We start from the raw sequence: 10,875 nt of genomic DNA, 5'->3' as shown, positions 1-10,875 counted from the left end.
GCAATAGCTTATCGCCATCAACTCTGCTCCTTCGCGAAAGTGCTCGCAAAAATAAGTGTGCCCAGCTGCGACTACGATTTTGCACTGTAGGGATAGTGCTTGGCGTACTTTGGTTTTATGTTTTACGTCAAAAACCTTTGCCGATACTGATCTCTTATTACCCAAATTACCCTACGTAACTCTTCTTCTGCACGAAACTGACCTTATATTTTCTACAGGCGAGCCGATCGCACACGCATGCCGGGGTAGCGGCGTCGCCGAAGGGCACGGCCGAAGCGTCGAACGCCAAAATACGGATCGCATTAGCGCTAGTGTTGAGTTGTATGGGCTTCATGGACCTTACTGAGTTTATTACACTCCAGGAACTAACAAAATAGAGCCACGTTCATTGCGGTACGAATGTTGTCGGGGCGCAGTTTTCGCTTCTCGGTCGATTCCCGACGACGCGTCGGGCGACCAGTCAGGCGACTGGTTTTGTTGGCGTCTTCGGTCGGCGACTCAGTCACACTACGGCGACTTTCCATCGTCCGACGTGTTTGTGTCGCCGTCGGCGTAGTGTGACAACGCGGTCTGGCAATTCGACAGTTGGCCGATATTTTGGCGACTCGTCGTCGCCGTCGTGTCGGCCTAGTGTGTCTGATACGACCAAGCGAGCAAACAAACTGTGGTAACTGGAGTTCACGTTGACGTCGCTCGAGTCGCTAACGTGGTATGACGTCACAAACTTTGTTATGCTGGCAATTCACTGACGTCATGGTTAGTGGCGCTAGCGATGAGTCCCGATCTCCAGAAGAGCTTTTAGGTACTTCTTAGAAGCGAATTAAAATATATATTAAGCGCTTGCTGTACCCAGCAGTTCGTGTTGATGGTCCTTGCATACAGAGAAAGCCTACAGCAGGCTTTTTACACACTTAAAAGTTGGTGGCACAACACCTTTAAATATTGCGAAAACGAGCTTCTGCGTTCTCACTTTGGTTAAAGGGCCCGTTAGCTCCGCGTGGTTATCTTATAATCACTAGACGCCGTCCTGTGTGTAATTCTTTTTGGAACTTCAGATTACTTTCGTGCGACAATTCATTTTGCGTTTACAAGTGTTATACAATAAACGTGTGCACAACATTGAAGCACTGTTTTCTGTAGGACCATACCGCAGCCCCGACGTTTTTCCTACACGTGTAGCAAACTTTTCAGCGTTGTATACGGACGCGGGCATAAAGTTAAATGCACCTCAAATAGCCTAGACACTGAAAGCACTCACAGCAAATATTTGGTTCACTTTTACACTCAACTGATGCCTTAAACACGACCATTTCTGCTTCAACTCATTCTACAATATTTTCTGTATCCAGTTTCATACGCTGGCACGTTTACCTGCAATCAACAAGGCCGAGGGGGAAATTGTGTTTCGTTTCGCTAACCGGCATCACGGTATGAAGGAGCACAATCTTGTTCTATTAGTTGTAGCCTTCGTCCTCAGTAGGATAACCTACGTCACCCCTTTTCTACACAACAGAAAGGACGAACAACTCAAAATTGACGGCCTTTTAGACGGGCCTACAAGCAGGCCCTCGGCATCCCGATTACTGCTCCGATCGAACGTTTCGAGGCGCTGGGGCTTCGCAATACCCTCAGCGAACTAATAGAGGCTCAACGGCTGGCTCAACGAGGACGGCTAAGCTACAGCCAGACGGGTCGGCATATTCTCGGCTCCCTGGGCATCAACCACCTGCGAACAGACACTCACAAGGTACCCTTGGCTGCCGAAGTGCGCGATCAAATCCACATCCCACCGATCCCTAAAAACATGCACCCAGTTCACAATCAAAGGAACGCAGGCAGGAAAGGGCGAAAGCCCTGCACAAACGTTCCGGAAATTCGGAGGACGTGGCGTACGTGTACGCGGCCTACTATCCGGGTCGCAATGCTATGGCAATTGCAATAGTCAATCACCAAGGCAATACCATCAGCTCCGGGTCGGTCCGCACGAGCGAACCGGAGGTGGGCGAAGAGGCGGCCATTGCCCTGGCAATGACGGCATCCGCAAAAATCAAATACGTGGTGAGCGACTCAAAATCTGCTATTATAAATTACGCAAGGTGGCGCATCTCCACAAAAGAATCTGCGATTATAAGGACTGGGCTGAACAAGATTCAGCGTTCGGGAAAGATATGTCTAATATGGGCACCTGCACACTCTGGCCTGACTGGGAATGAATGCGCGCACGACGCCGCTCGAGGATTTTCTGATCGAGCTGGTGATAACAACAACGCTCATTCACTTCCCTGTTCGGGTAGAGATCGCCTTGTGTCCTACACAATCACTACTGGCTAGAGCGGACCCGCTTCCCCCCGGCTCATCGTATACCCTCAGTCAATGGCAATCCGTGGATTGGCGACTTTTGCAGACCAACTCGTATCCCAACCCGGTTGCGTACAGTCACTGTTACCCGGGGCAATATTCTGACAAGTGCCACCGGTGTAAGGACAGGGCAGGCTTAGCCCACATGCTGTGGGCCTGTCCACAGGCGACAACGTTAGGTCGCAACATCGCTACTGTAGAGAAATGGGAGACTGTATTGCCAGCGGATCAAGTCTGGGCCATTCAGCTAACTGAAGACGCTGCCAGAGCCCATGGGCTCTTGGCCGACGCCTAGGATTAGTGGCTGTTATGCAATAAAGTTTTCAATCACTCACTGGTGTAAGCGATGAAGTGCTCAAAGAAATCAATTGCCGATGTTGTCACATCAAATTATTATGAAACAGCAAAATACACGTCGCAAAAAAAAGCACCCTACCTTTCCTCCGCATTTTTTCCCGCTTTCTACAAACCGAGAGTGACCAGCTGGTCACTCTGCTCAAAACATCGTTGCAGCCACACACTCGAAAACGACGTGCTCGGGATGATTTTCAGCGACCGCGCCACTCGCAACCTGAATGAAGGGGTGAAAAAGAGTGTATACGTAACCCAATTTCTTTTGCTGTTTTGGTGTGTCCTTCTCTGTTTTCTCTTTAACATCGGTAGCCGCCGGAAGGTGCAAGCGCCACCGCCGGAACCGGAAACATACAACGCGCCTGGCGAAAGCAAAACGCCGACACAGAAAAGAAGGGGAAGCGGCAGAGAGGAGGCGGAGCCACACCACGTGACCACCTCGCTCTCCCGCGACGCCTGGCGCGAACCCTCAGTCCGAACCCCGAGTTAGAGCGAACGCGCCTCTGCTCGCCGGCTGCTCGCCGCGGATTTCTGGGCCGCCGAGCGCTGGAAACCAAGCTAAGCGGCGCGCGCGCGAGCTGGCTTCTTTTAACTCGTCGTGCATGGTGCAGCACCGGGCCCAGACCCGGCACTGACAGCTCGCTTGCGCCGCGGAGACACTCCTTTCCGCTGTGTCGTTGCGGCCTAGACCGCAGACTACTGCGAACCCTGCTGTCAAAGTAGTGGTAGTACCGTTAGTTGCACACAGCTGTAGCACTAGTTTACACGCGTCTGGTTGACGTCGACGGATTACACGGAAGACTCCGACGAATGGATTAACTGTGCGTGGGATCGTCGCTTGAGTCACCAGAGACCGGCTGCTGGCCCGCGGCAGCAAAGTGTATCGAAAACTGCGCCGGAATATGTGACGTGTTTTCACTGGGTGCCGGTGGACGAGTGCAACGGAGCGACAGGCAGCCAGCTACGAGGCTGGCCCGAATGGGGGGGATCCACTAGACTCGGGGTGCCGCTGCAGCTGCTCGAGCGGAGCGATGTCTCTACTGACGCTGTTCGCAAGACCCTCCGGGGGGACACGGCCCCACGGTGCTGCTCGCACAGCGGGTATCTGGGCCATGCTGAGTTCCCTGGCTGTGCTGACTTTTATGGTGCTTACCTTAGCGGCTGTCGATGATGATGGTGAGTACGGCACTCTCTGGGAGGTCTGTTTCTCTCTCTCTCTCTCTTCTCCTTTCATAAGCAGCTTACGTCAACGGCGCCAATGACTTTTTGGGTGCTTTAGCAGTACGTCACTGAGGGTTGATTGGCGGGCTAGCTGACTTTTTTTTTAAATAACCTCTAGCCCTTTTGCACATTGCCCTGGTTCCCTTAACAGGAACTCCCGCGGCTAAGAAACGTGCAGAAGAGGGGCGGTTCCAGTGGACTATGTCGGAGGATGAAGATTTCTGAACTCGTCGTAAATTGTGAGCAGCACATTTCGGGTCACGCGCTAAGGACTATACTCGTTCGCCGGTAGTTCCGACTGGACACGCCGCTGATCGAGATAATCCTGCACAGTATGCAACTGTACTTGCAACTCAGCAAAATGCGCCAGGACATAAACTAAGGACAAAGTTTGCAGCATTAGTAAAACTTGCTTTGCGGCTAGTGGGTTTCTGATATGTATAATTTAGCGCTGCTTAGCATAATCACTATGATTAGACTAAGCAGTAAAAACAGTCGATTGTCTCCGTCTAGCACCCTGCATGAAAACGGTCGCTTCCCAAGGTTGATGCCACCGCCTTTTCCTTCCCCTACCCCTGAGCAGTGGAAGATACTGCTGTCCAGCACCCCATCTCAACATCAGCTTCTGCTGGTTGAGAGGGAAGGCCGAGCTTTGAAGGCACGTGGTTACCTGAAATGAGGAGCCACCCTACCCAAACCTAGCTCAATAAAGAAGTTCTGTCTGTCTTGAGAAAAACAGAAACACTGTTTAAAGAGCGCTATTTCTGCTCTCTCTCTCATTTTCCTTTTGGAGTGATCGTCTACCAGAAAGGCTGGCTAAACATTTTATAGATACGTGAAACTGGCAAACATGTGATCTTGCACTAGCAATGATTTTTGTACGTCTTCATCGCATGCTTGTTTGTACAAGCTGACCAATTCCAGAAGGTCAAATGTGTTTGCGGACCATTTCTACCAGGGCCAAAGTAGCGGTACTTTTTGCCGTTCTTCCGTGCAACGTGGAAAGACAAGAACATTCTGCGGCCTACTGTGATTACTACTGCGATGGTTCCAACGCACCCTGTGATATATATATATATATATATATATATATATATATATATATATATATATATATATATGTATATACTTTAATCACAGTTACTTTCGCACTTTGTTTTGGTTCTCCAGGCGGTGCGTTAGGGTTAGCTGTTGGGCACTTTACGTTCGTCTCAACTTGGCGGAATGTGCACTACTTGTTTAAGCATCTATCTGATAACTAAACGCACGACGTTTTTATAAAAGTGAGCCAATCTATATAGTGATCAATACAAATGAATACGTGTTTTTACATTACAAATCGAGTGATATTTTTCTTTTATCGTGGGCCACTTTGAAATCTCTCGAAACACAAAACGTAAAAAAAAGGACAAATCTTGTGAAATGAGAGCGAGCGGCTGCTCGAGTCTAGCGGCATATGCAGTTCTGAATTATCGGGAACTACAGTGAAAAAAAAAAAACTAATAGATGTGAATTACAAACATTCTTCTCAGTGCCTTCTCATAATACGTCAATGGCAAAATGCCGTAAGCTACTTTCTAGTTTGATACTGTCCCTGCTGAGGGTATTTGGGATTTCATTAGATTTTTTTCAGAAGCGCTTAATGTGTCACGTATGTGTACGATGTGTACGCTTACACCTCCGTTATATATCTTTATTGAAGCTCTCGGCAATAATATTAGTTAGAAGCTCTCGGCAATTAATTAGAAGCTCTCGGCAATAATATTAGTCGCGCGAAGCCTAGAAACTGACTTTTTTTTTATCTATTTCTTTATGTCCTGCCTTCAAGTGCAGCGGTCTTTTAGAATTACGCATAGTTAACGAGAAATGTCCGTTCTGTATGCCCTCGTCGCTAGCCGCTGTCTATAGACCCAGCCGTATCGTGAACGTGTTTGCAGTCCTATTCGCACTGCGTATATTTGTTATCAAGTTCAAATAACGTCTTTATTAGGACTCCCGATCTTGCTACATCCGCTCTGTAACACGAGACCCCTGTTGTTAACGTATGAGCTAACGAAGCCACCTATGAATAAATTAGGGAAGTCCGATGAATTAATTACATTAGCCCGGGTCAAAGCATTTTCGTATCCCGCCAATGGTAGGGTTTTGGTTTACTTTTAGCAGCGTGTAACGAAGGACTGGCAAGTGCTACTGATATTTTATATGGTAAGGGTTTCAGTTTGCCGCGCAGATTTCTGGGCGGCCGTAAAAGGTCGTGTTCACGGAGCTAAACGGGTCTTCTTAATCACTATTGTTGTTTCCACGACTTGCGAAATAAATGGGTCTAACCACTCTCACACATAAATGTCCATGAAAATAGTTAGCTTCGTTTTTTATCATAAATTTAAATTCAAGATTTATGCATTCAGGCTACATCTGGTTCATGAGGCGCGGCGTTTCGGTGAGCTAGGTATTAATTTAGACCAAGTGTGGATCTGTAACGTTCTCCGAAATAGCGATACTACGGCGTTTTGCTGCTCGCTGCCATCAGAAAAACTTCGGTTGATTCCTGTGTCATAGTAATCGGTACGGAAGTGAAATGTGTAGCGAAATCTGCAGTTGAGCATGATTTGCGGGTCGGCGGCTGTCTTGTGGGTGTGCTTGGTGAGCAACGTCCTCTTGGCGGGTCGCTTCGGCAAAGGTGTACTGGCGTCATTTACGTGACAGATATGACGTCAGTGAAATCTTAATGTACCTTGGCATAATACACTGTCGTGTTAAAATATAAAACCCGAAAACGAACAACCCTAAATATAACGTATTCATTAGTACTAAATGTTTCTTCCCCGCAAGAGCACCCTGTGTGCCGGGGTGCACCCTTTACAGGCCGCTTGCTTCGTTGTACTGGCGTGACTTCCGTGACGGATATGACGTAAGTAAAATATTCGTGAATCCCGGAATAAAACACTTTCGTGCTAAAACAGCCGTTATGACTGAAGATCGAACCCTTGACGTTGTGCTGAGCAGGGCCCAAAACACGCACTGCTCAGTTTTGGAGGCCCTGGTCAGCGGTACCACATGGGGGATAAAAAACGCCCTTTTCGAACAAAATACACAGCCCGACAGCATCGATACGCGAGCACTACATGTTTTTTTGGAGCGGTTTCGGTGCGAGTGTTTTTATATTCGCACTATCGATCAGCATTACTTTAACATCGAAAATCGCTTAACTGAAATGAGATTTAATTGGCAGGCGTAGAGGCATTGCTGACCGCTTTATTGCCTTTTCTTTGTTTGCACCTTAGGCAAGTGAAAGCAGTGTTTGTAGGACTTAGCCTTTCTCATTACCGCCGAGTGGGCCTTCAGTGCCCTAAAAGCAGTTTATGCCACAACTATCCGGGACCTCCGCTTTTATTTTACATACTTTCCAACCTGTCGTTCTTGTCTAGAGTGAAATTTCATTCCAGAGCACGCAACCAATTAAAAAAAAGCATGGAAAAAACCGCCACCATGGGCGTTCGTCGATCAGGTCTCCTGAGGACGCACGCCGCAGCGGCGAAATACCCGGTAGGGCTGAAATGAATTGACGTTCTCAACAGAGCTCGACACTTTTTTTAATGCCAAAGCGCTAAGTGGTTTACTAGGGAAAAAGGCCCACGTTGGTGTCTGCAGCAGGCCCCGAAGTTTCCATCGGCTGCGATGTGTTTTAGGCACGTGCCTCCGCAATTTATGTACAGGTGAGACAAAAAGTAAACGGAGTTCGACTTCGTGAACTTAGAATGATTTCTATTTTGTGCGGCTGGCAGCATAAATAGATTATGTGCGGCCATATTTTATTTTAGAATCACTTTCCGTAAAAGTCACCTCTCGGTTGCTGGCTAGGCACATAGCGGAGAAATCCTCGCAAAATCTAAAACCCGGGCTCCGCCTGCTTTCTGTTTCACCAGTATGTATAAACCTTTAGTTGTAAAAAGGGGGCCCGTGGCGTAAGAGAGGAGGGGGTTGTTTGGGAGGGGTGCAGGGTTCTTCTATGCCCTAAATTCTTCGGACTACGCCTGATTCTTTTGTGAACTCCTTAAAACACAGACAGAAGGAGTGCTCCGGAGCGTACGTCCGTGGAAAAGACGGAGAGTGCTTATGGCTGAACCGGTGACGTCCATCGGGGCGGTCACTCCGACCTCCTCTGCTCCCTCCTGCCAGCGGCGCAACAGTTATTAACGAGTCAGGGCCCTCTGTGCGCTACATAGCCTTGCAGCTTTCCGGACATATATTCCGCGCGTTATCTTTTAATTTTGTCAGAATTGTTCATGAAGATGAAGTTGTTTTATAAAACCGATGGCCTTGGTATGTGGATGAGGATGATTGGGTTAGCAGGGTGCCCCATCCCGTAGAAGTTCTGTTTTGTATGTTTCTAAAGCATCATTTAAGGCAAGTTAGAGCGCGCGGGGTGGGTGGCGGTGGATTGTCGTGGCCACGTGCCGTGCACCTGCCTGCAAGTCTCCATCTCAACACCTCATGCAGTACGGCCCGCCCGGCCGTCCCCATTCTCCTGGGCGATTTGTCAAACACTGGATGGTGCGTTATCGTATCTGCTCTTTAAGTCGTGGTACTTAATTTATCATCCGCAAGTTGTACTTTTCGGGTATCATGAACAAAGCCACCCAACCTTTTATTTTGGTGTAACGCAGTTTTAACTGCAAAAAGGGCGAGGAGAGGATGATTGATGATGATTTATTGATTTAAATTATTTACCTGAGTATCCTTTTAACAAGCATTCTTTTTGTTAGCTGTGAGTAGGCGTTCATCTTGAGATACCTATTTTTAACAGCGAAGCTGTTTAGCAGATCGTTATTATGCGTGTCCGCAGTTAAAAATATAAAACAAATGCCAAGCGCAGGCGAGAGCGTGCCTGGCGACGACCGCCCGGCAGTTTAAAAACCCAAGAAAATGCTAAGCGTTTGTGTGTGTGTGTGTGTGTGTGTGTGTGTGTGTGTGTGTGTGTGTGTGTGTGTGTGTGTGTGTGTGTGTGTGTGTGTGTGTGTGTGTGTGTGTGTGTGTGTGTGTGTGTGTGTGTGTGTGTGTGTGTGTGCGCGCGTGTGTGCGTGTGCGTGTGTGTGTGTGTGTGTGTGTGTGTGTGTGTGTGTGTGTGTGTGTGTGTGTGTGTGTGTGCGCGCGTGCGTGCGTGAGTGTGCGTATGTGTGACACATGTGCACCACGTGGCGACCGCTTAGCGTCACTGGCGCACGTTTGTCAAGCCAAACATGCCCAATTAGGGAGGTTCACGGAAATCCCCCCCCTCTATAGCGAGCGAGCGAAGCAACTTTATTAAACCCTTCCGCCCCCCCCCCCCACCCCCCCCCCCAAAAAAAAAAAAAAAAACTCCAACGTTCGCCGTAATCCTGGCATCACTTGCTCGGAGCGAGTAAGACACGTCGTAGAGTACGCCCCTCCAAGGTGATGTCCAATGATTATCACTTCCAAAAATATGAAGGAAGCTGCCACTTTTTGCAACAAGAATGGAGTAAAGGTCATTGCGGCAGCAAAGAAGAAGCAAATCGGCTGCGATCGTGGACTAAGCCGTCGTGAATGTCGCGTACAGCTTCGCTACCTTCAAGTCTTTCGCGTGTGTGTGAGCTTCCTTCATTTTTTTTTCAGCAGACTTCAGCTACACAATGCATGACTGCGGCGGCCATCACGGCACTCCCAACTGACGTTGTAAGGAGCCCTCAAGAAGGCTCCAAAAAACAAACCATTATGTTTTGTTTAGTGAGACCTTGAAAGGAATTAAAAAACATAGAAGTCAGTTATACGTGAACCGGGAAGACCAACATACATACATCGCTGTTGAAAAACACCGTTTTGGGAAGAAATTACAGCCCACAAGAATGGTTGTTGAAGTGGCTGAGTCACGAATCTGGTGCTAACCTTCAAACGTTCTGCTTAAGCAGAGCCAGATAGCCCTTATCTCGGGCAAAACGAGAACACCTATGCGTCGAATACAACGGCCCGTAAGCAGTTTTAGAGCGACATGCTGTCACATGGGCTCAGTTTACTGATGATTCTGCCTTGCACCAACGTATCGCCGCAGAAAGCGGGTCCACCCATGAAAAGACGGATGCACCTGGGCCGTTTCGAAAGTGGCCTCGGCTGTAACTCTAGTGAACATCAAACGAGCCGAAAGCATCTCTTAGTGCGAGATGGCTGCAACGAACTAGAAAAAAATGTGCAATGCACACTGTCCCTTGCCAACAGTTGCGCGCCTCGGAGAAGTGCGTTGCGCTTCCGGCGTCTCTTCATGCGCCTCGTCAACCGCCGGTTCTTCGCGGCAGGTGATAAGGAATGGGCAGGAGCAGCTGCGCCGCGCGTGTGCTGGCTCTTGTGCAGCGGTGGGCAACATCGTGAGGTTTGAACCTTATTATGTCAACCGTGACCTTAAACGAACCTCAACTCACCATGTAAGGAGAGGTTGAGGCGAAGTTAAAGGCTGTTACTTGCTGAGTGAGCAAGGTTGGGGTTCTCGACCTCAACCAAAGCCGACGCATTCGTGATTGAGTAAGCTTTAGTGAGCACTGCGTTTCCGCAAAAACACGGTGTGCGCCGAGCAACACACACACAAAGAAAGAACAGTGCAAGCCTGATGCAGCAGCAAAGAGCGCCATATAAGTCAGTCCGAACCATTAAGCCTGTGTATATAACACTGCAGTCGTCAGCAGAAAATCAGATGAAAGGCTAAGTAAAGTTTATAAGGCTTTATTTGTACAGTGCCCTCCACAGTATTCCTATACTTCATTGCCAGCCACTGCAAATTCTTCGTCAAACGGTCCCTCGTCGTTGAAAACCTGCACTTCTTCTTGTTCTTCTGGGTGATTGCATTATCGCCTCGCAGCACGGCACGTTTTCTAATAGGCCGGGTGTCCGGACCTTTTTTGGTCGCCCCATCGCCCACGTGAGCGGCACAGAGTCGGA

The 10,875-nt window shown here is 48.6% G+C and overlaps 1 protein-coding gene across 1 annotated transcript in view; it reads left to right on the top strand.

Moving 5' to 3' along the window:
* The first annotated feature begins 3,196 nt into the window (after positions 1-3,196).
* LOC144170767 (zwei Ig domain protein zig-8-like) overlaps positions 3,197-10,875 on the top strand; it is a 314,979-nt gene continuing 307,300 nt past the window's right edge. The window contains exon 1 of the mRNA XM_077700756.1: positions 3,197-3,885. Coding sequence (XP_077556882.1) covers positions 3,741-3,885 — 145 coding nt within the window. The 5' untranslated portion in view covers positions 3,197-3,740. The remainder of the gene's footprint in view (positions 3,886-10,875) is intronic.

Source organism: Haemaphysalis longicornis, unplaced genomic scaffold, assembly GCF_048455015.1.
Source record: "Haemaphysalis longicornis isolate Haplotype H1 unplaced genomic scaffold, Haemaphysalis longicornis Haplotype H1 scaffold_2, whole genome shotgun sequence".
Taxonomy (NCBI): Eukaryota; Metazoa; Arthropoda; class Arachnida; order Ixodida; family Ixodidae; genus Haemaphysalis; species Haemaphysalis longicornis.
The sequence above is the reverse complement of the archived record's forward strand: the minus strand, read 5'-3'. Positions and strand labels throughout refer to the sequence as shown.